The following is a 23,138-nucleotide window of genomic DNA, read 5'->3' as shown; positions in this document are numbered from 1 at the left end:
CAACTTAGAAATAACTGGCAGAAGCATAAAATCTTTCCATGATGGACCTCATTACCATTTCTTCTTTCCTTCCATTACACACAGTCACAGTCTAATTCATTTTCTGCCATGATTAGAGTTAACTTCCAGATATGTCACAATGTATTTTTGCTCTACAGTCTGTAATCCATAAACATTCAGGGCTACTGTGGAGAATTTGACCCTCAGAATAGCCCTATGATGGTAGAGGAAAAACTAGGAAGGCCTAGGTCCCAGGAAACTGTGGACTCTCCTAACTGGTAACCTGAAGACTTCTTTCATAGGACATAAATTACAGGAGTGGATTTGTTCTGTTTGAGATTGCTATTACCAAGAGCCAGAAATGCAAACTCTCCTACACTAATTAATACCTCCCTGCTAACTGCAAACATTTTTGCCTGAGCTAGTCTGAACAGGGATGGTCCTGATCTCAGCCTCCCACACAGACAGGATGACAGGTACACTGTTTTGCCTGGACTTATTCACCTTGTTGCTCTTCCCCATCTCAGCCTCCTGAGCTGCTAGGCTTACAGAGTGAGCCACGGTGCCTACTTCACTCACCAGAACATTTCTGTCAACATCTGAACCAACAGGAGTTGAAGCACCAGACAATACCCAATGTTAACCGCCTCCTTGTTTATAATTCTTCAACTTGTGTTTTGAAATTTCCTCCTTAAAATGTCCGTGTTAATGACTTGATAATTATTTACAGCTTTTCAACTGAAGTGTGAAATACTCACAAAGCAAATTTACAAATGTCAAATACAATTTGAAAATTACTATATCTTTTTTCCCCTCTCTCTAACACACCGTTCTGCATAGGGCTGGCTTTATAAACTGAAAGCAGTACAAAATATATTCAGAAACTAATGACGGGACTTCTGGAAAAGCCAGGATACACAAATTGTCCTGCAACAAAAGCCATTGTCTATACCCAAAATCTTTAATATGACAGCCAGAAAGAGAAAGTAAGTAGTATAAGAAATTGTCTTCTCTATATCTCTCAAGACTTCTGGCCTCACTTTATTCTAAGTCTTATTTCTGAACTCTCGTAAAACCGCGAAGACAGGAGCCAGTAAAAAAGGGAAAATAAAGACTGCAGCTTATGGGGGGGGGGGATAGACGGGGGGAGTTTCTTTCTATTCTTTCTATTGGGAGGCTGAAATCAAAAGAATCTTACTTCAAGATCAAGAGAGTTCATGAGTCCCTGTCTAAACCAATGGCATGTACCTGTCGTGCTAGCTACACAGAAAGCCTCAACGATCTCAATGCAGGCTGACCTGAGCATAAATACAAGACCGCCCCCATTCAAAAATAGCAAAAGCAAAAGGTGTTGGGGGGGTTCATGTGGTAGAGCTCCGGTTCAGCAAGCACAAAACCCAGTACCCACAACAACAACAACAACAAAAAATGCTTCCTTTGGGAAGAATACCAACATCACTGTCAATCATGTCATTTTTTACTTCAAGCCCAACACAACCTCAACAAACAGAACACACTGAGGAAAGAATATTTCCCACAAGAAAATATTCAAGGCAGCACATTAAATATATTTTTGAAATATTGCAGTCAATGATGGAACCTCAAAAACATCTTTTTCCCCCCACATCACTTCTAGAAAACTAGTCAAAGTATTACAAGTAAAAATGTAATACTTAGCGGTATCACTTATGGGTCAATTTATAATGGTGATTTTTATGTGTAGTGAGGAGATATTTTTATCTATTACATATAGGAGTAACTTTTTAAGGAGAAAATTATGATATACTTTTAAATGATTCTTAAAATATTCTCCAAAGCATACACCTAGCTTTTGTTTGGTTCGGTTTGGGGGTCTGAGTGTTCTGTTTTCCCCCAGCCTTGGAGTTCAAATCCAGGGCCTCCTTCATGGCAAGCGAACACTCTGTCACTAAGGCACTGACAGAAAGAGAAGTGGGAAGAAATAATGGCGTCAACTATAGGGAAATCATGCAGGAATCTCCTCCGTACTGATGCTAATCAACAACCAGCCTCACTCTGGCAAGACAAAGATCTCTCCTTCATGCAGGCAGGCTTTTCCATCATTGGGAGGTGGTGTTTACTAAGCCCTCTCTCTTTCTCAGGCAAAGCCTGTGTTCCCCATGGCTAATTCTTTAATTAAAGCTACTCAGGAGGCTGGGATCTGAGGATCATGGTTAAAAGCCAGCCAGGGCAAGAAAGTCCATGAGACTCTTTATTTCCAATATACTACTCAGAAAAAGCCAGAAGTGATACAAGCGATAGAACACTGGCCTTGGACACAAAACGGCTCAGGGACAGCAACCAGATTCTGAGTTCAAACCCCCCCAGACTAGCCAAAAAACAAATAAATAATGGAGCTTTCACTCTCTCACTTGTCTGATGGCTCTCCAGTGAGAAAAATGGCTTTGATATCAATAACCAAGATACTCTTCTCATTGCCAACTCTTTACTTCATTCGTACCTAACTTGCTTTCTATGTCTTTCTGCTTCCGGGCTTTGCTCCCTTCCCCAACTCTTTCCTAAGAAGGCCCCTTGCACAACTTAATCCAAGAACAACTGAATAGCATAACTGCTGTCCAGTAAAATGCGCTCTATCTTCCTGGATTCCAGCTACAATTTGTTTGATATCAAATCTTTCACAAAAAAGATGGACCAATTTTCAAGCTATACTTAGGGGAAAATAAAACCAGCTTTACAATGTTTTGTACTTCATTTGAAAAAAAATATAGTATGATAAAAAGTTGAAGCAACTAAAACCAGCTTTATAATGTTTTGCTACTTCATCTAAAAATACAATATGATAAAAAGTTGAGGCAACTAGAATGCAACAATAAATTTCTTGAAAAAATAAAACTTTGAAAATCATGTTTTGCTTAAACAATACTCAGAAGGAATATCATTGATACTGTATACCCTGACATGCATTAAGAGCTTCAATTCAACATAGATACAATCATATGTATCAAAACATTTAATATAATCTTATGTATCAAAATTTTTAAACAAGTCTTTTTCTACAGTTATATTACCTGGTACCGTAATCCACAACTACCCAATCTTTTGCAGTTCCAGTGATTGCATCATGATGTTGAAACAGTCCCAAATTCCTTCGGGCTTCTGTTAGTGATGTGTAATGTGTGGATGAAAGGAACTTATTTATCTTGTATTTCTGAGCTTGTTTCAGGGCAATATAATATAGGATTTCAGCAGTCCTAATTGCACAAGAAAGCACATAAATTCATTTCAAAAACAGACATTTTCACTTATAGTCTAAAATATATGACACTGATTGGCTTTTTAAAAAATTCAATACAATTTATACAAGAATTACTAATGATGAAATTTTCTATAAAACCATCAAGATATTTCCATTGAATGTATTCAAGTTCTTAATAATACTGGGCATCCTGTTGACAGCATAGTATTTACTTATATATAGCACAATACAATAAAATCTGAGCATAGCAATAAGAATTGGGCAAAAAAAACCAACAGTCTCTGTCTTCTCTGTTCGTTGAGCAGCAAGGATGAACAGCAGGAACATTGTCTGAATGCCTTTTCTTCTCACACCTGGACATTAAGCGGAAGTTGGTGAGGCCATGAGAGTTGGAGGCTAAGCAGGTGAGAGACAGACGATGGAAGCCAGAGAGTACCACAGGGACACACATAAGTACAGAGAATTCATGAAAAATGATTATGTCACTTCTCCTTTCTTTAAAAACAAGACTCTTCACCTAAGAATAGCTTTGAACATCCAAGAATATAGGGCTTATGATCTGTAGTTTTTTGTTTTAACCAGAAGAGATGGTTCAAGGGAGGTTTATAAATAGTTCTTTTAAAGAACACCTAGGACAAGAGAGTAGAAGGGAATTCTTGGAGAAAAGGAAGGGCGGCAGTAGAAAGGAAAGGGATGGAGAAAAGAGAATAGGGGTGAATATTATCAAAGACCATTACATACACATGAAAGTATCAAATACCTATTATTCTTTATACTAAAAATTAACTGAAAAAATACACTAAAATATTAAAAGTAAAAGTAAGGGGAAAAAAATCAAGATACGGCTAATGGAACCCAACGGATGAGAAGGTTCTACATGTCAAACATGTTAAGAAAAATGGGGAGAAAAGCAAGCAGCTTTAAGATGATTCAAGACTCAAGAAAACAAGATATTAGTAGTGCTTCCTTTTGTTTGGTTTTAAAGTAATGAAGTTGTGGAAGTGAATAAAAGACAATGAGTAATCTTTCCTATGCACTCATGGTTTTGAAATAAATATATATCAAACAAGAATCTCAAATGATTTAAAAGATCGTAAAACTATTTTATTCTTTATACTACTCTACTTTTATTCAGAATTTCAAATGAGGATGAAACATTACTATTTTCAGACAAGAAATGGTTTCAAATAAATGAATACATTGGGAAATATGCATTGAGAAATACCAAACTATTGCATGACCTTTCTTTGCGGCTTTAAAAATATAAGGATATTCTAAATAGATCTCTAGCTATAGATAACATGCCTCATATATGCTGGATAAATTAGGATACTTTGCCACGGGGAAATACTTAACACTTAAAAAGCACAGATCCAGGGCTGGGGATATAGCCTAGTGGCAAGAGTGCCTGCCTCGGATACACGAGGCCCTAGGTTCGATTCCCCAGCACCACATATACAGAAAATGGCCAGAAGCGGCGCTGTGGCTCAAGTGGCAGAGTGCTAGCCTTGAGCGGGAAGAAGCCAGGGACAGTGCTCAGGCCCTGAGTCCAAGGCCCAGGACTGGCCAAAAAAAAAAAAAGCACAGATCCAATGGATTAAGTTGTATCTACATTATTTACCAGTTATTCCATTTCATCATAAAATGTCAAGAATAACATAATTGAGCATTTTAAGCACAAGTCTCTAAAAATATATGAAAATGATTTCATTATAAATATAGTAAGATATATTTCTCTTTCATACTCCAAATATTTTCTTTAAGAAATCCATAATTTTATAAGATTTTTTTGTAAAATGTACTCAGAATCTTCTAGTATATAAAAAGGGGTTGGTACAATCTAATTGGTTTTTCAATACCAAGATTCAGTATATAAATAAAGCATTCTGCTTTAAAGTATTATTTTTAGACCGAAAGTCTATATGGAAGTGAGCAGAGAAATGTCTCCCATCTCCAGGTAAATGTACCTTAGGTGGGATTCCATAATTCTGTCCATTCGTTTGTAAAAGGGTCTGGATGTAAAGTAGCCACTCCAGTAATGATCATCTCTGTCAGCGTATGTGAAGAAATCTCCACTTAGAACAGGGAACATGGCTGGATCCTTCCTTCTCTCAGCTGCAGCTGCTTTATCCAGTGCATCAAAATAGTCTGATAACGTTCCAAACTGTATCTAGTAAAAAAGAACAAAAGTTATGCTTTGTATTCATTTCTGCCCTCTAATGTTTACTTCTTACATGAAAAAGAAAAGTTAATAATACATATTTAAGATGTGCTCCTAACTTCAAATGAGCATAAAGTGCAGATTTTTCATCAAGGGAGAAAATACAACACTTTATTTTAGTTGAATCTAATATAACTGAGAAAAAACATATAACCTAAGCAGTTAGAAGGAGTACTACTACAAATTTGTGAACAGGAAAATCCCTTACATCTCCTTAGGACTTAAAATGTTCAAGGGCCCAGACACAGATGAATAAGCACATAGGCAGAACAAAAATAGAAGCTATAATTTTATAAAATGTTCCATACAGTAATGTAAAAGACCTCTAGCTTGAGTATTTGTAAGAAGAGACTTGTTAAGACTAGCAAGTCAGTAAAAAGTAAACCTTTTTTATAATGAGTAAAGTAAAACATTAAGAATGACAAGAATTACAAGGATGACTACTCAAATGAATAGTTCTTTCAACTAGCTATTTAAATAACCAGTACATAAATATATTATATGATTATAATGATAATTGTGATTATCAATGATTTTTATGATATATTTACTAATGTGAACATATACAATAAACATAACCTTTACCATTTAGATATACACTCTGAAAACATTACAGATGAGACTATATGACATCTGAAATTTACTCCCAAATGATCATGATTAGACAGCAGAGAAGTACCTCTCAAACCAAGGGTGGCTTTGACTTGAAGATTTGGGAGTTGGGCAATGGGTAGGAAGAAAAGGGGGCTATGTGTGGTAATCCCCAAACTTTGGGGCGTATTATGCATTTTGCATAAGGCTTAAAAATAAAAAAGTAAGCAACAGAGGCAAATGATTCCTTTTACAAGTCTTCTAACTTAAGAATAGACACAAAACATTTGTAAAATTCATGGACTGTTCATCTGTGATTGCTATTCACATTGCAACAGCTGGAAGGAAGGTAATTCTCAGAAGAAAAACAATAAGCCTCCAATGCTGGTAGAAAAATAAGACATCCCTGAAAAATGAAAAGCTTAGTAGACATACATTTTGAACTGAAAAAAAGCAATTGTCTCAACTCCCCAGAAGAGGTAAGAAATGTTCAACTTTAGAAGTGGTACTAGAGGACGGAACGGCGTGCTCTAAGACTAGGATTCAGACAAGGAAATGATGGATATAACGTTCCAGATTCTTTGAAGATTCCGCATCAAATATGGTATCATAAATAAATATTCCTAATACCTTTACTTTAAACTGAGGATGTGAATTCATGTAATTAAAAAGCTGTTCATAATTCCTGAACTGCAGATCCCATTCTGTGTATTCACTATAGCGAAAATCATCTCCCAGGGGGGCCAGAAGAACTTTAGTACGGAAAAGTTTTGACTTCTTTCGGTACTGATCGAGTAGCATCCGAGCCCTATAAAAAAACAAAGGGAGGAGGAGAAATGGGTTATATTAAAGAGATGTCAATGATGTAACTCAATAATCAATTCAGATAAATCATTTATTTTAACTACATTCAGATAAATTCTTTATCTTTATTAAGAGAAATTATTTCTTCTAAATAAAAAAATTTTAAATCAAGTAAAGTAAAATTTGTAATGCAGATTTTTAACTACTAGATATTGTCCAATTTAAATAGTAACAAATTTTATTGGTGGGGAAAAAAACTCATAGTTTTCCAATGGATTACCCTTAAAGAAATCACAACAAAGTATTATTACCAGGACACCAGTATCTTCCTCAAACGCAACCAAAGCAACTGGATCCCAGACAGCCCTTCTTTTAAGATAACAGTCCAAGAAGGCAAAAGGATTTTCATCTATACCAACTTGGAAATTTGATTTTCTTTACTATTCCTTTCTCTAATTCAATAAAAAAAATTAATAGGAAAAAGTAGAAGATCAAAAGATATAAATCTTAACTTAGAACATTTTATACACATAATATTTCATCTTCCAAAGAAAAACACCAACTCACTTAACACCTGTCACCAATAATCTGATGGGCTGCATGACTTTCTCTTTCAATACTGATCATCAGATAACAACCCAGTTAAATTAGCTATTTTGTTTCCTTTTCCTTGGACTCTATCCATGACTCAAAAGGCCAAACACAACTTGCTGATGCAATGAACAGCTTTGATGCTTCATATTTGTTTGGTATTTTGTAGAAAGCCCTTTGGGGAAGGAATGCAAAGTTGGGAACTGTCTGAGGGAGGTCTGATAACCCAAAATAGGGGGAAAGACTTGTGAAAGTGAAATAAAATGAAAAGATGAACCCAGAGAGATCCACAGGGTTTAGAAGGCCCATACTTAAGAAATTAGTATTTAAGCCTAACGTATGAAACTGTAACCTCTCTGTACATCAGTTTGATAATAAAAATTTGGAAAAAAAAAGAAATTAGTATTTAAGTAATAAGTATATTTTTTACCTAAATTTCTAATTTTTATTTCAAGGATTATCCAATAGTAAATTCCAACTCCTTATAAATCCATGCAAATAACTCGACAAGCATTTTATAGAAATTAGTATAAGTCATTTAATTATGGTTAGAATCCCATTGGGTCTTCCAAAATACAATCTCTGAAGTTGCTTTGTAAATATTAAGTTTTCAGATTTATGTAGTGGGACGGTGTTCTGTAATATAAGATGGTGAGTTTTCTTTTTTCTTTTTTTGTCCTTTCTTTTTTAGTACTGGGACCAAACTCAGTACATTGCACTTTCTAGTCAAGTGCTTTGCTACTAAGCTACATCCCAGCCCCTTGCATTTCCTTCAGTAGGACATTTAATCTTTTCGCTTAATTTAATAACATTTCACATTTGCTAAAAACTAACTTTAGATTATCACTTACAATATCACAGCACACAAATGAGATTTATCACATAAAAATAAACTACCAAGACTAACAAGAATAAAAACAATCAAGTATATGTGTAGTTTATATCAAAGCGTGTGTGTGTATGTAAACGCGCATGCAAGTTTTGGTGAAAAGAAAGTACAAGCACTATTACTGCCTGTGTTTTAAAAAAATCTTACACCTGCACTCTTTTTTTTTTTTTTTTTTGGCCAGTCCTGGGTTTGGACTCAGGGCCTGAGCACTGTCTCTGGCTTCTTTTTGCTCAAGGCTAGAACTCTGCCACTTGAGCCACAGCACCACTTCTAGCCATTTTCTATATATGTGGTGCTGGGGAATCGAACCCAGGGCTTCATGTATACGAGGCGAGCACTCTTGCCACTAGGCCATATTCCTAGCCCCTTGTACTAACTCTTAAACTCCTCAGAAATTATCAACACTGGGAAGGCAAAAACAATGTTTGGTAATACTGGCACTTAGAAGATTCTTACTAGACATAAGCTGAATTAATAAATGATAAATGACTTGCTCACCATCAAAAATTTGCTCTTCACTTACTCTATCAGGTCAACTCTAACTACCACCACCATCAACAAAGTCCTTCAAATATCATATTATCTGCTACTCAATGGAAAAAGCCCAATCCACTATGATCCTAGACCAAAAAATAAATAAATAAACTTAATGAAGTATTGCATTTCCTTATTTGCAAACTGAGGAGCCTGTTGAACAGAATATATCAAAAAGCTATCACTGCTAAACTGGATATATCAAAAGATGCCATCTGTATATTTCAATTAAATCTCATTTACTTGAGGGGATTAAAAAGCTGAAACGTGGCACTGAGTTGAAAGGTCTGTTTGATCTCCATGCTTCACCAGGTCAAAAACAAGATGTTATGTGGATGTGAAATAAGCAGTACGGTTAAGATTTCAAGACTTGTAAGAAGTTAGAAAAGCAATGTCTCCAAGTGTTACACAGAGTCATTCATCCACAGTACCCACGTGGCTGGAGACCACCTTCCGCGCCAGTGTGACTCAATGAGCACAGGGCGTGTTCCTGGGGGTCAGATGACAGGAGAGTTACACAGAATGGATCTGTAACCCCAAAATGCACCTCTGGTGCTCTGAGCAACACCCAGAGAGAATAAGGGCTTTGCATACCTGTGGGCACATTGGAATTCCCCAACTGAAACATCCAGCTAATTATATAGTTGCCCCAAACATGACCACCTGAACTGAAAGGAGTGGGATAAATACCTGTGAACACAAACAACTACTTGTTCAAACAGACAGGCCACATGCCCTGCCCTTTCTTTTTACTACAACTTCTGGTATATAAAATGCAAGCGTGTCCTCCTATATGTGACAAGCTCGACACTAGAAAGCAGGTTGCTAAGAGGTCCTCGTTTGTTTTCACTGCTGTCGGAGCCATGATATTGAATCAGGTCATCAATCTCTACAGTTACAAAAATTTCCAAAACAACTGTGAAGCCAGACTCTGTGTGTGAGTGTGTGTGTGTGTGTGTGTGTGTGTGTGTGCGCACACGCCAGTCCTGGGGCTGGAGCTCAGGGCCTGGGAACTGTCTTGAGCTTCTTATTGCTCAATGCTAGTGTTCTACCACATGAGCCATAGCCCCAGTTCTAGCTTTTCTGGTAATTAATTGGAGATGAGAGCCTCATTTGCCTTCCCAGGCTGACTTCCATCTGTGATTTTCAGATCTCAGCCTCCTACATAGTGAGGATTACAGGTGTGAGCCACTGGTGCCCGGCTTAATCCAGATTTTAATAAGGGCATCTCATACCGTCCAGAGAGCTGGAATGCTAAAATATCCTGGTGTCTACCACACCAAGAGGTTCACACTGGGATTTATTGATTACAAGTTTGTGGAACATAAAGTCAAGGTTAAAAGATCCAGTCTTACTTTCTTTCTCAAATATATCTTAAAAGTAATATTCTGGTACACAGAGTTGATAGTGCAAAGATCTTAATTATTTAAAATGGAATATTATTTTCCTAGTAGATTGTTTTCTTTCTATATTACAACATAATGTTGTATTTTAATGCATTATGTACCTCTAATTTTTAAATGAAGAAATTAAACTTAAAAAGCACCAAAACTAGAAGCAGTATACAACTTGGTTTAATGAGATTCTTCCTTCATTAAGTACAAAAAAAGAGTCTTCTAAAAAAGATTCATTCTTTGATTTTTATTTAAATGTATTTAAGCATAAATATTCCCAATTAAGGTTTTCTGTAAGTCAAAAACATCAGAATGATGCAAAGATATGTATTCACCAGAGCTGGGTGGCATTCACTATTATTGAAATTGTTATTAAGGGCACAGATAATTGCAGTCTTTATGTGCCCAATTTCAATAAATGGGTTTTTTGCAGTTGAGTTGCTTTTCTTACCAATTTGGACAATAGGGACAAGAAGTTTTATTACCAACAAAAGTATATGAAATCAATCAAACACAGTACAAAGCTTCTATAATGAGGGCAAAGGGGATGGTAATAGTAGTATATTATAGGTTAGCCATTGTATATTGATCTGCTATTGTTCATTTCCATTAAATTATAATACATAAGAGGTGCAGTGGAGGCTGAGGTATTTTGTAAGCTTCTTTAGATCTAGTCTGAATGAGTACTCGCAACAAGAATTATGCTACTACGGAAACCCACTTTCTCTACCCTTCAGCAACTCACAGTCAAGTAGCTGCTTTATTCCGGACATTGTCTTAGCAAATACTTATTTTCATACCTGCTCTGGACGTTGTCAGAAGATATTTCTTCTGGGGGGACTCCCCAAGGACAACCGAATCTGCCTCCAGGAAGCCGTTTAAAATCAAACTGGCAGCATATTTTAGGATCCGGTCCACAGGTATGGGGAATGTCATAGCTGTAGAAGGGCATCATGTGGCAAAAAATGTCTGTGGCAGATGCCAGATCTAAAACAAAAAGCCAATAGACAAACTTGTATTCACAAAATTTATTTCCCCTCCATCTGTCCAAAATGCCATTAACTTTACACATACCTATAATGGAAGCTCTACTCAAAATCAACAGCCCCGCTGCCAGGACGCACGTCCCAGTCTGCAGGAAGATACACACTTGGATTTCAGATTCTATTTACCTTCCCTAGCTCCACACAGCAGAGACAGAAAAGGCCCGCGCTGACGCAGCATCTGCTCACGTGGGAGGATACAAACTGAACAGGAGAAGTTATACCTGCTTCACTTACACCCTGACCCTGTCCACTGTGGTCTGCCTCGTCGGATCCCACTGCGGGCCATACTCAGGCTGCTACTACACTGACAAGGGCGGAGGGAGAGAGAGGAAGGGAGGAGAAGAAGGAGCTGAGAGAACAAAGGGCTGGGAACTAGAAACACTGGACAAATGTCTATTCGCTTCTTGGCTTGAGGAGAGAAAGCCCAACACTGGCAAGTTCACGTAGTCACTCCTGATAGTCATCGAGAGTAAGCCCACATGTCACCAAGGGAAAATAAAAAGGCAATTGTCAAGTACAATGTAAACAAGAAAGTGATGGAAAGCAGCCAGGATGAGGGCTAGAGGGCTGCTCTCAGTGCGGACATGAGGCCACTGCCTGGTGAGATCAGACGGCTCCCCGGGGCCACACGGAGGACCTCGCTAGGGTGACAAGCGCTGGCCTTGGTGTGTGAGATCTTGAGCTTTAGACACCTCCCCCAGGTCTATTTATGTGTGGATTTCTGACTGGAGCAATACATAAATATTACTGTTACAATAAAGACAAGGGGAGCCAAAAGGCAACGGTTACATTTTCAGACAATGAAGAAGAACTGCTGCATGAAGACCCAAAGCACACCGACAAGCTAACTTTTTTTTTTTTTTAAACCGCATGTTCAAGCTGGGTGCTGGTGGCTCAGGCCTGTAATAATCCTGTTTACTCAAGAGGTTGAGATCAGAGGATCGTGGTTCAAAGCCAGCCCAAGCAGGAGAGTCAATTAACTACCAAAAAAAAAAAAAAAAAGCTGTAAATGGAGCTGTGCCTCTAAGTGGTAGAGCAATAGCCTTGAGCACAAAAACTTAGGAACAGCACCCAGGTACTGAGTTCAAGCCCCGGGGATGGTACCAAAAAAAACAAGTCTAAAAAGCACATGTTCAAACGTATTAGAGAATTCTAACCATTAATTTTAGCCATTTAGTTAAAATAATTACCGCTTCTTTGGAAAACTTTTAAACATTTAAAACCTGTGTATTTCTTGGGCAAGCAGCAGTTTCACAGAAGCACCCAGCAAGCGTGAACACAAAGGTACACAGGGATAGCTGGGAAGCACCCAGCAAGCGTGAACACAAAGGTACACAGGGATAGCTGGGTGCTGGTGGCTCTCCTCTGTAACGCTAGCTACCCAGGAGGCGAGAGCTGAGGACCGCATTTCGAAGCCAGCCCAGGCAGGAAAGTCCATGAGACTCTTATCTCCAAGTAACTACTCAGAAAAAGTCCGAAGTAGCTCTGTGGCTCAAAGTGGTAGAGCACTACTAGCCTTGAGCAAAAGAGCTTAGGGACAGTGCCCAGGCCCCAAGTTCAAGCCCATGACCACAAGCACCAACCATAATAACAAGCAAGAGCAGTTACAATGACTACAGCATACAGACAAACTGACTGTACAAGCCCCAGGGCTGGTGTTAACTCCCTCCTGTCTCCTGGGGATCAAGGCATTGCTTCCACCTTTCCTCTTAACCCATTACTTAGCAGCTCATTTACACATTTAATTTTATCAGCTGCAGTTGGTACTGTCTGTATCGTATCAAATTAGACTATAATTTCCATATAGGTAAAAGAATACTTGCTATATTTCTTCCCAACACAGTATGAAAGATATCAAAGTGCTCAACAATTTCTTGCCAATTAATACTTACAGGCAATTTGAATGTGCACAATTATTTAAGTAGGTCTTCTTCTACCTGGCAGTCCTTTGTTTTTCAAATTAATATATTCCTTTGCATCTAATCAGACTACACGTGATGCAGCCCCCCTCCCAGCTGCTGTCTCCCCTACTGGGTTAGTTTTCTACAATGGAAAGATTACATAGCCATCACTTTCTTTGCTTAAAAAATTCATATAAGACAATTATTATCTAGGCTCACAAATGATTTTTCTGAGACACCTAAGCAGGGTGGATCACATAGGAAAGCAGGCACCCTTTCAGGTGGCAATTTCTTAACGTCTTTTCAAATGAAATCGTGCGAAGGGCTCAATGGAGTTGGGAGCCTGGGCTTCCAGAACTTGCAGACAGATTCAAACTGAATTTTCACAAATGGCTTCACAGACCTAAGACATCATTTCTTCACCACAGAAAGGAAAAATGCCGAACCTAATTTGAAGGACAGTTATAAATTCTAAATGAGGGATTATAAAGCATGTAACATAAGGCACGGCTCATGACTTAATACATGAAAACGAATTTTAAAAATAAGCTGTTCTGCTTTACACTGGGATTGGTAAAGGCAAAGCCTCTCAAGAGGTATAAACCCTGTTTCCTCTCTCCTCAACAAAGTCATGCAGAGCTGCGCCATGGGAACACACACGTGTCTACAGAACAGAGTGCCCAGCACTGAGACATGCGGCATGCGGAGGCTTCCCAGAGGAGGGAAGCAGAGCTCAACACTGCAATGCCCACATAATGCAGAGGGACGGGAAAGGAGACATCAGCTGCATGGGAGGGGCGTGCAAGTCCCAACCTGTGTTCAACTTTGTGGCAAACATGCTTTTCAAAGGAGAAGTGCCAAGTACTATCACACGACACGAACACCTTATATTTACTTACTTAACTTCAGGCATAAAGAAAGAGTCTACAGAGATAAATAAATATCAGCCCCACTGCTCGGCAGAGTCTTAACCCAAACGCTTTGGAAAACAATTGTAGGTATTTTTTGGGCAATCTGATTTTCAAGACTAACACTCCAAATAAAACCCTCATGGGTATGAGTTCACAACCTCTATGACATCAAAGTGAAGTGGAATCTTTAGCTTTCATCCAACACGACATACCCCAATTCTGTCTCCAAAAGAACTCCAATGTTTTATGGAATGCAAAGTGCTTCTTAACAGCATAATGAACCCTCTGGATAAGCATGTGTGAAAAGCCAGCACGTTTTAGAAGGTAAGCCATCGTTGGTGAGTGTCCAAAGGGGTCAATGGACCACCCAGATCGAGGTTTCACTCCTGTTGATAAAGAAAACAAATGTTATTTGCAAAACCAATAAGCACAATAAAAACAAGATGCCATACATTCAGATCCACCAAAGCTCAATGGTCCTCTCAACGGAAAGATGAAAATCAGCTCAAAGTTACCCTTTGCCAAGTATTCTCAATGAGATGTCTTGATAAAGAGGACTCTGACTCTACAGGCTACCAAGACAGGTGAAGACTCACCCAAGTTCTTTGGTTAGACTTGAACTGAGCACTCCAGAGCTACTACACCAAGGTATATCATTCGGTGGGACAATAAAAAAGAACCAAGGGCCCAGCCCTTAGATCTCACAACTCTGTCATCTGTGGGGCTAGAGAACCTGGAAACTAACTTACTGTTCTGTCATTGCCTTCCTAATCCTAACATGATGATTTTTTCAGCCTAGTTCTTATACCCTAAAAAAAAAAAAAAATTTACAAAAGCCCTGGTATATAGTGATAAAACAGACCGATATAAGTATTTACCATGATTAAGTCTCAAGACAGAAAGCTGGTGCTTTAGCAATGGAACATTTCAGACATAGATCATATTCATTATAGGAGCAATCAACTAAAGATATATTTGCTTCAGAGAGGATAAAATGTGAAATGTGAAAATAAATATACAAATGCATGATTAATGAGATAAGATTATCCATCTAACATTATATAACTGATGTTATATTCATTATTCAGGATCATAAAATAAGACCTCTACTTACACCTAACACATTGACATAAGTAACAACGGCATGTGATATTTTTTACTCAAACACTGATTTAGCATTTCCATGTACCAAAGATTATGAAAGGCCCCAGGAAACCAAAAATGAGTTAACCTTGATCTTGATGCTAGTTACAGAGACTAAACATTCAAATAGATACCACACTAAATGAGGCAAACAGCAGATAAAATAAACGATCTGTGCAGAACAAAGGCTAAGGAATAACAAAGAGACAGAAAGCCAAGAAAGAAAACTGAGAAGGAAAATCAGGATCACAGAATGCCAAGAATATGGAGTAAAAACTCAAAAATGTAAGTCCAAGCTCAAAAGTTTAGATATAAGATTTCTGCATTTCAGATAAATAATTATGTACAGAAATGCTGAACTCTATTTACAAGTTTTACTAAGCTCTCCTTAAAAGTTTTATTTTTTATGGTGTTACATATTTGACAATTCAGAAAAAAAAAAACCTGTGAATTCATGGTTAGGATATATGGGAGTCCTTATCAGTTACTATCAGGGGACTTTCAGTAAGTTTGAAATTATATCAAAATTAAGCTATCAAATGAAAGGAATTATGTGTTAGCCCAAATAACAAGGGCCAGTAAGATTACAAGAAGATGAATGGTAGTCAGGTGCTGGTGTCTCACACCAGCTACTCAGGAGGCTGTGACTTAGAAGATCACAGTTCAAAACCAGTCTAGGCAGAAATGTCTATGTGACTGTATTTCCAATTAACCAGCAAAATGCCGGGTTGGAGGTATGGCCAAGTGGTAGAGCTTTAGCCACACGCAAGAAAGCCTACCAAGAATGACAGGCACGGGCTGGGAATGTGGCTCAGTGGTAGAGTACTTGCCTTGCATGCATGAAGCACTGGGTTCGATTCCTCAGCACCACATAAACAGGAAAGAGAAAAGCAGGAAGTGGCGCTGTGGCTCAAGTGGCAGAGTGCTAGCCTTGAGCAAAAAGAAGCCAGGGACAGTGCTCAGGCCCTGAGTCCAAGGCCCAGGACTGGGGGGGAAGGGGGGAAGACAGGCACGCTGTCAGGCAGGCCCCGAATTCAAACTCCAGTGCCACCATGATGATGACGATGATGATGAAAGAAGATGAAGAAAAAGGAGAAACAACATATCAGTATCAATGTTACAGTGATGTTACAGAGTTCAGTACCCATAAAATTCAGCAACAGTGACATCATATCAATTATCTTTTCCACATGTAAATCTACAAGTACACACACTGGGTGGTAAGCAAGAGGATGCAAAGGAATTAACGAAGTGTAATAGACTCTACAGAGAGCACCAACTCTTTAAAAAGACGAGGCAAAGCCTAACAAAATAAGTATCAGGAAACGGGTACTTGTAAGAGGGAAGGGTGGGGCCAAGAGGAGAGGAACAGAAGAATGGAGTGGGAGTGGGGGGGGGGGGGGAGAATGCAGGCAAGAATTGAGAAAAATAAGGGAAGAGGTGGGTCAAAGGGCGCTGACGAAGTTGAAAGGAGGTCACAGATCGAGATGCAGTGTACACATCAACTGCTTTGTTAAATTGCAAAAAATTCAATGCATAATCTAAAATGAAGATATAGGTTGGGAGAGGTGGGTGAGAACGTTGAAAGGGTTGACATGGATCAAGATGCACTGTATTCATAAACCGCTTCAGTGAAGTAAAAATATTTTAAAAAGTCACTTAGGGGCTGGGGATATGGCCTAGTGGCAAGAGTGCTTGCCTCGTATTCATGAAGCCCAAGGTTCGATTCCCCAACACCACATATCTAGAAAACGGCCAGACGTGGCGCTGTGGCTCAAGTGGCAGAGTGCTAGCCTTGAGCAAAAAGAAGCCAGGGACAGTGCTCAGGCCCTGAGTCAAAGCCCCAGGACTGCAAAAAAAAAAAAAAAAAAAAAAGTCACTTAGGTGCCCCTCTCCCTTTGAGATCACCCACACTCTGTTAAGAGTGTATCCCTGCCTTTCTGCTTGTTTGTCTGCTTGTCTCCCTGTCTGCTTGTTTGCTTCCTTACTCAATATATATAGCTCTGCCAAGTTTAAAAAAAAAAAATCAATTGAACCTAGTTGTAACTGAATAAAGAATCTCTGAAAGATAATGCTAGAGAGAAGAAAATACTTAAACCACCTTTCTGTGGCCGTTTTAGTGGTGTTGAACTCAGGACCTTGTGCTTATTGTTAGGCATGTACTCTATCACCTGAGCTATTCACCTAGCCCTTTCTGCTTTAGAATTCCTTAGCAGTCTGGCATTTCTATACAAGCTGGCTGGGTCTGTGATCCCTCTTATTTAGGTTTATCTCTTAGTTAGCCACCGTGTCCAGGTTTACTAGTTGAGATGGGATCTCACAAATTGTTTGCTGAGGCTGGCCTCAAACTACAGTGCTCTTGGTTCTTGTGCACTGAGTAGCCAGTATTCCAGGCACGAGACACCCCACCCAGTATTTAAACTACATTAAGAAAAAAAACAACAAAACAGAACGAAATAAACGTCAATATTAAAGGAAATGGGGGTTAAGGAGAATCTTTCTAGGGTTTCCTTGGCACTGAGCAATAATTTTCTTAAAAAGAAGGTAGGGGACAAATTTAGGAAACAGTGTAAGAAAAATTACAAATTGCACAAATCATGTGGAATGTTATGCGTATCAGTTATATCTAATTAGTAGGCACAGGATTTCTTTTTCCTTTCAACTAATTTTTTTGCTTATTTTCCTACACAGTGGTTATTATTTGTATAATATAGTATTAACACAAGGATTCCTACATAAACATGTTATTTTATATTCTGAATAATTTACATTGGATTTCTAGTAAATTAATTTACATTATATCAGATTGTGGTAAACTTTCTAGCATTTTCAAAAATTCCACCTTCAGCAAAACATACTGTAGGCCTGAAACTGCAGCAGTGAAATTTTCAAATATTCCCAAACTTCATGGAATATAAAAAAGAATGAAATGATAGCCAATTATTGTATATAGCATCATAAACCAATGAATGATTCATACACTTATAGCACATTAAAAAAGAAAACTAATCTCACTTATGAAAATAAGATATAAAAATCATACACACGCACACGCACACACACACGCACACACACACCACTAAGCAGATTGAACTCAATAATACCAAACCAAAAGGGATTTCTCCTAGGAAGTGAATGACTTTTTAATTGAGGAAACTGCCATCCTATTCATAAAACAAATTAGAAAAACCATATAGTTTTAATAGATGTCTGAAAAGAAACTAGCAATATTCAGTTTATAATGAAAATTGAAAATGCTAAAAAGGGATTTTTATCAACACCATAAAAAATTTCTCCATGAAGTAAGAGACACTGTGATACTTAGTATAACTAAGCAATTTCTTTAAAAATCTGGAACAAGGCAAATGTCATCATTATTACATATCACAATTACAGCAGATTTGAATAATACAAACAAATACACCATCTAAATGCTGGAATACATCCAGTCTGTTTTCACTTCTTACATTTTAAAGATACTACATATATACTGTAACAATAAGAAATTATATAAAATCAAAATGAGAAAGATAGCACTAGAAGACATATGAATAATTACAAGGTGGGGGAAAGTATTCATAAAGGAGATAAAGAGCTTCTGTTAGAACATGGAAAGATACAACAACCCAATCAAAAAAGAGTAGAAAATAGAAGATTCTCTTCTTCAAAGTTCTCCTAAACTTAAACATGCAGACAATCTAGCCCTGCTACTCTTCCTACTTATCCATGCCAATAAAATAAAAGACTGGTGCTCTTGTTTATGGCACTGAATTTTCATAATAGATAACAAGTGGAAGAAATACAAATGTTCAACAAAAGTCTAGATCAAAAAGAAATACGACTCTGCCATTCAAAGGTATGAATTAATAGCATATGCAACAAGGACCAATAACAAAAGCTTTATACTAAAGGCAGGAAGTAGGAAAAAAAATCAATTGCATTTTAGTTAAATCTCCTACATGAATTTAAGAAAACAATCCCATCCATAATGGTGGCCAAAGAAATAGATTATCTAGGTAAATATTTAACAGAAAAGTCCAAAATTTTCACACAAAAAGCTCTAACAACAATGTTGCAAGGAATTCAGGCTCTACACAATCAAATTCACAAGTCAGAAGACTTAACATTGTTGGGCTGGAACATTTCCACTATGTGGGCAAAATAGTCAACGCCATTGCTACTAAAATCATACCTGATATTTCTGCAGAGGCGGCTAAACTGACGATGAAAGAAACAAAAATCACAAGACCCTGAGGAGCTGAAAACAAGCTTTAAAAAAGACAAAGGTGAAGAAACCGCACTTCACAATCTCAAAACTTACTACAGAGATGCAGTCCTAGCTACTGGGGAAGATAAGGCAAATAAGACCAGGTCAGCTCTGGAGTTAAAAACTAACCTGAACAGCACTGGCAAACATATCTCAAAAGATGTCTTATAAAGGTGCACATCAAAAGTGGTGGGAAGATGGCGGATTGGAGAGCAGCAGGTTCCCGCATCTCCATCAAGTAGCTGCAGGTAGAGGTGGGTGGCGCAGGAATGTTAACCACCCCCCATCTTAACCCACCCCCAGCAAGTAGGGCTGCAAGGGCATAAGCTGTATTTTACAACCAACAAATAATTCAAGGTGAGAGAGCCCCACAGCACAGAGCCCCGAAAACGTGCACCGCTTTGGTTGGACTGTTTTGTGCATTCTCCCGGGCCCGGGGCATTGACTGGGAGAAAGCACCCACTACTCAGGAATTCCCCATGCCAAGGAGAATGCCTCTGCCGTATGGAGGAATCCAGCAGGGGTTGTCCTTGGCCACATGCTTGCTACTCTTGCTACCACTTGAGCCGTGCCCCAGCCCCACTTTTTTGCCGGTTAATTAGAGATGGAGTCTGGCGGACTTTTCTACTTGGGCTGACTTGGAATCACTGTCCTTGAGATCTCAGTCTCCTGAGGAGCTAGGATTACAAGCTTGAGCCACCGGGGGCACCCAGCCTCAAAAGGATGTTATTTTAGTTCAGCCTACGTTTTCATGAGTTGCAGTGAATATCTGATTTTATCAGTCCCGAATTCTCCTTCTCATACACTGTTGGTGGAATTTTCTCACAACGGTACAAGGGCTACCATAACTCCGTGAACAATTCCTCTCCTTTAGACCACCAGCACCAGAAAGCCTAGACTGCCGTGGCAGAGGAATTGGCTGTCAGGTAAAGCACATGACACTGGCGCCAATCATATGAAACATGAAGGAAAATTTCTTCTCCTAATCGGTGACTGAGAAAAAAAAAATGAGTTCCTCAGATACCGAGGTCCCTTTAACACACCATGTGAAAGTACAGAAGACAGGCTGAAGCACAAACGAGGTAAGCCCAAACAGTCACTAGATAACCTAAGTTCTCTGGATCCAGCCTCATCTGAACTTACTGTGTCTCTGAATTAGTCCCACTGACATCTCTCTTAACCTATGTTTTAGCTTAAGCTAGTAAAAGTCTCTGTCTCTAATGTTCCAGCCTTAACTAATACATAATTACAACAAAAAGTTCTAAAACTAATAAAAAAAGTAATACACAAAATAACAGATTAAACATGACAGATGATTCTAAATGAAAAACTCCATCTATGTAACTTGGTTTCTCATCTTAAAAATACCACACATTAATGAATAATAAATTATTCAACAATTATTGGTATTAGGAAATTAATAATGTTTAAGAAAACCAAAGGATCGGATATGACGTACGTAGCTGCCCCAAACAGCCCGTGTGCCAAGGGAAACACAAACACGTACCTAGATTTTTCTCCAACCACTGATGCCCCTCAATCATCTGGTCGATTAAGGCAAAATAATGGGGAGTCGCTTCATCAGGCATGACCCAGCCGCCCGTCACAATTTCAAGCTGACCGTTTTGCAGTAAACTAGGAAGGAAATAATAAGAGGCTGTATGAACAGACCAAAGTAAGATCAAATAAAGAGCTCACCTAGCAGAAAGTTTAAGAATTGCCTTCAAATAGAGCCAGAACTTATACGAGTTGTAAAACAATGACTTTTTGCTAAATGAATGAATGAATGAAATGAAATTTTAGGGCCCCCGTGAGAAAGCCACCTTAGCAAAGTGTCTTGAGTGGCCCTTCCTTTCCTTCTTAACATGCAGATCACTTTTTGCGCAGTGTGTAACGCAAAGATGTTGGCGTCAGTAGTCGGCGCATGCAGGATTCAATCCTGCAGGGTAGAACAATGTTGTCTGCTAAGCAGCTGTCATTTTCAGGATGGGATTTGTCTCAATACCAATACCAAGAAATCAGTATTTACATCAACCCTATGGCACTTATAAGTCAATCCTGTAAACCACACAAAACTAATATGTAAAACACTTTGCTCCAGGCTTACTCGGCATGTGAGTTACGTTGCTAATTTCTCATTATGGGATGAAAAGTTCTGACACTATCACCATTTGTCTCTTGGGTATGCCTTTCTCATAACACCTCACAGGGTAACAAGATCCCAAGCCTTACCTTTCTCTAAGAAGAAAAAAACCATCATCAACTCTAAGTAATTTTTAAAGCGTTTAAGTACACATCTTAAGGGTTAGACATATCAGTTTGTAACATAATGGTTTGCACAGACGTGAAATTTTAGAAAGCAGCAAGACAGTTTTAACAAGCATAAATCCAAAACTTACACACAAGCTGGAAATTTATTTAAAAAATGGTTTAATAACTAACTCCAAGGCTGTATTTTGTACTGCTCACCCTCACTCCAATGGTCCTAATGTGAGTCATCTGATCTATCTAGCTGGTGAATGTCAGGTCCAGCCACTCTCTAGCAGTCATACACAATGTGCTGCTGTATGCCTTGTGACCAGAGCTCAATAACCTAAGATGAGGGCATACGCTGGGGTTTTTATCTCCCACCATGAAATGCTTAAACATTTCAATATCATTCTTTCATATCCCCATCAACATATTTTTTGAAATGTTTCTTTTTTGTCCGTGCTATTATCAGTTTTCTTTTGCTAGATAACTCCTATCCTATGGGCATGAATGACCTCCAAGGAACCGTGAATCAAGCAAAGAACCACACATACAGCAGAGACCTTCCTGAGCTCCATTTGTGAATGAGCCTCCTTCCCCTTCCTCATGGTACCTGGGGTCCCTACTTTGATGGCATACTGAGTTCTTATCTATATAGAATATTTACATGAATGGCTAAGCCTCCCAGTGGTTAAGGAATTTTCAAGCATTTTCTTCTCTCTTCCCCAACTTGCCCTGTTTGGGCTGCCTTGGTGTCTCAAGTCATATATAATTGACTCAGGGAAGTCGCCATGAAAGCCAAGCTAAATGAGCACTCCTGCTACGCCCCCACACTTCATCAGATCATAGTTTCATAGCTGCCACCACGAACCAAAGTGACCCTGTTTACTCACAGGTATCTGTCCTGCTGCAGCCTCCCACCCACCATTAGGACGTAATATACCAAAAAAAAAAAAAAATACATGCTCAGCCCATGGGGTCTATTCCTTAGCTCCTATTAGATGCTCCTTGAATTCTAGCAGCTTTTTAAACATGCACACTTCAAGACATTTCCTATCAAAAACAAGATCTACAGACCAAGGGAAGTGAAAAACTATACATACATACATACATAAAAACATTAATACACACATGTGTGTATATGTATACCAAGCTAATACAAAAACCCAGTAACCATGTACCAGCTTTCAATATGAATAGTAATCATGTTTCATTTTTCATAATGACAAGTTGTTTCTACTTTAATGCTGGGGAATTTGGTTTAAAAGACTCTAGGAAATAACCGGTCAAAATTAAGCTGGGCATATCTGTCGCTGCTCATTTTGCCGAAAATGAACAATTTACACTTAAGAATTTACCAC

At 38.5% G+C, this 23,138-nt stretch overlaps 1 protein-coding gene across 1 annotated transcript in view; it reads right to left on the bottom strand.

The window, feature by feature from the left end:
* The window catches only part of Man2a1 (mannosidase alpha class 2A member 1), a 146,847-nt gene that overhangs the window by 73,169 nt on the left and 50,540 nt on the right, over positions 1–23,138 (bottom strand). The window contains exons 5-10 of the mRNA XM_048331658.1: positions 21,035–21,162; positions 14,330–14,503; positions 11,060–11,246; positions 6,678–6,855; positions 5,203–5,405; positions 3,048–3,230 (exon numbers count right to left, since the gene is read on the bottom strand). Of these exons, the coding sequence (XP_048187615.1) occupies positions 3,048–3,230; positions 5,203–5,405; positions 6,678–6,855; positions 11,060–11,246; positions 14,330–14,503; positions 21,035–21,162 (1,053 nt within the window). The remainder of the gene's footprint in view (positions 1–3,047; positions 3,231–5,202; positions 5,406–6,677; positions 6,856–11,059; positions 11,247–14,329; positions 14,504–21,034; positions 21,163–23,138) is intronic.

The sequence above is a fragment of the Perognathus longimembris genome, chromosome 22 (assembly GCF_023159225.1).
Source record: "Perognathus longimembris pacificus isolate PPM17 chromosome 22, ASM2315922v1, whole genome shotgun sequence".
Lineage (NCBI taxonomy): Eukaryota > Metazoa > Chordata > Mammalia > Rodentia > Heteromyidae > Perognathus > Perognathus longimembris.
The sequence above is the reverse complement of the archived record's forward strand: the minus strand, read 5'-3'. Positions and strand labels throughout refer to the sequence as shown.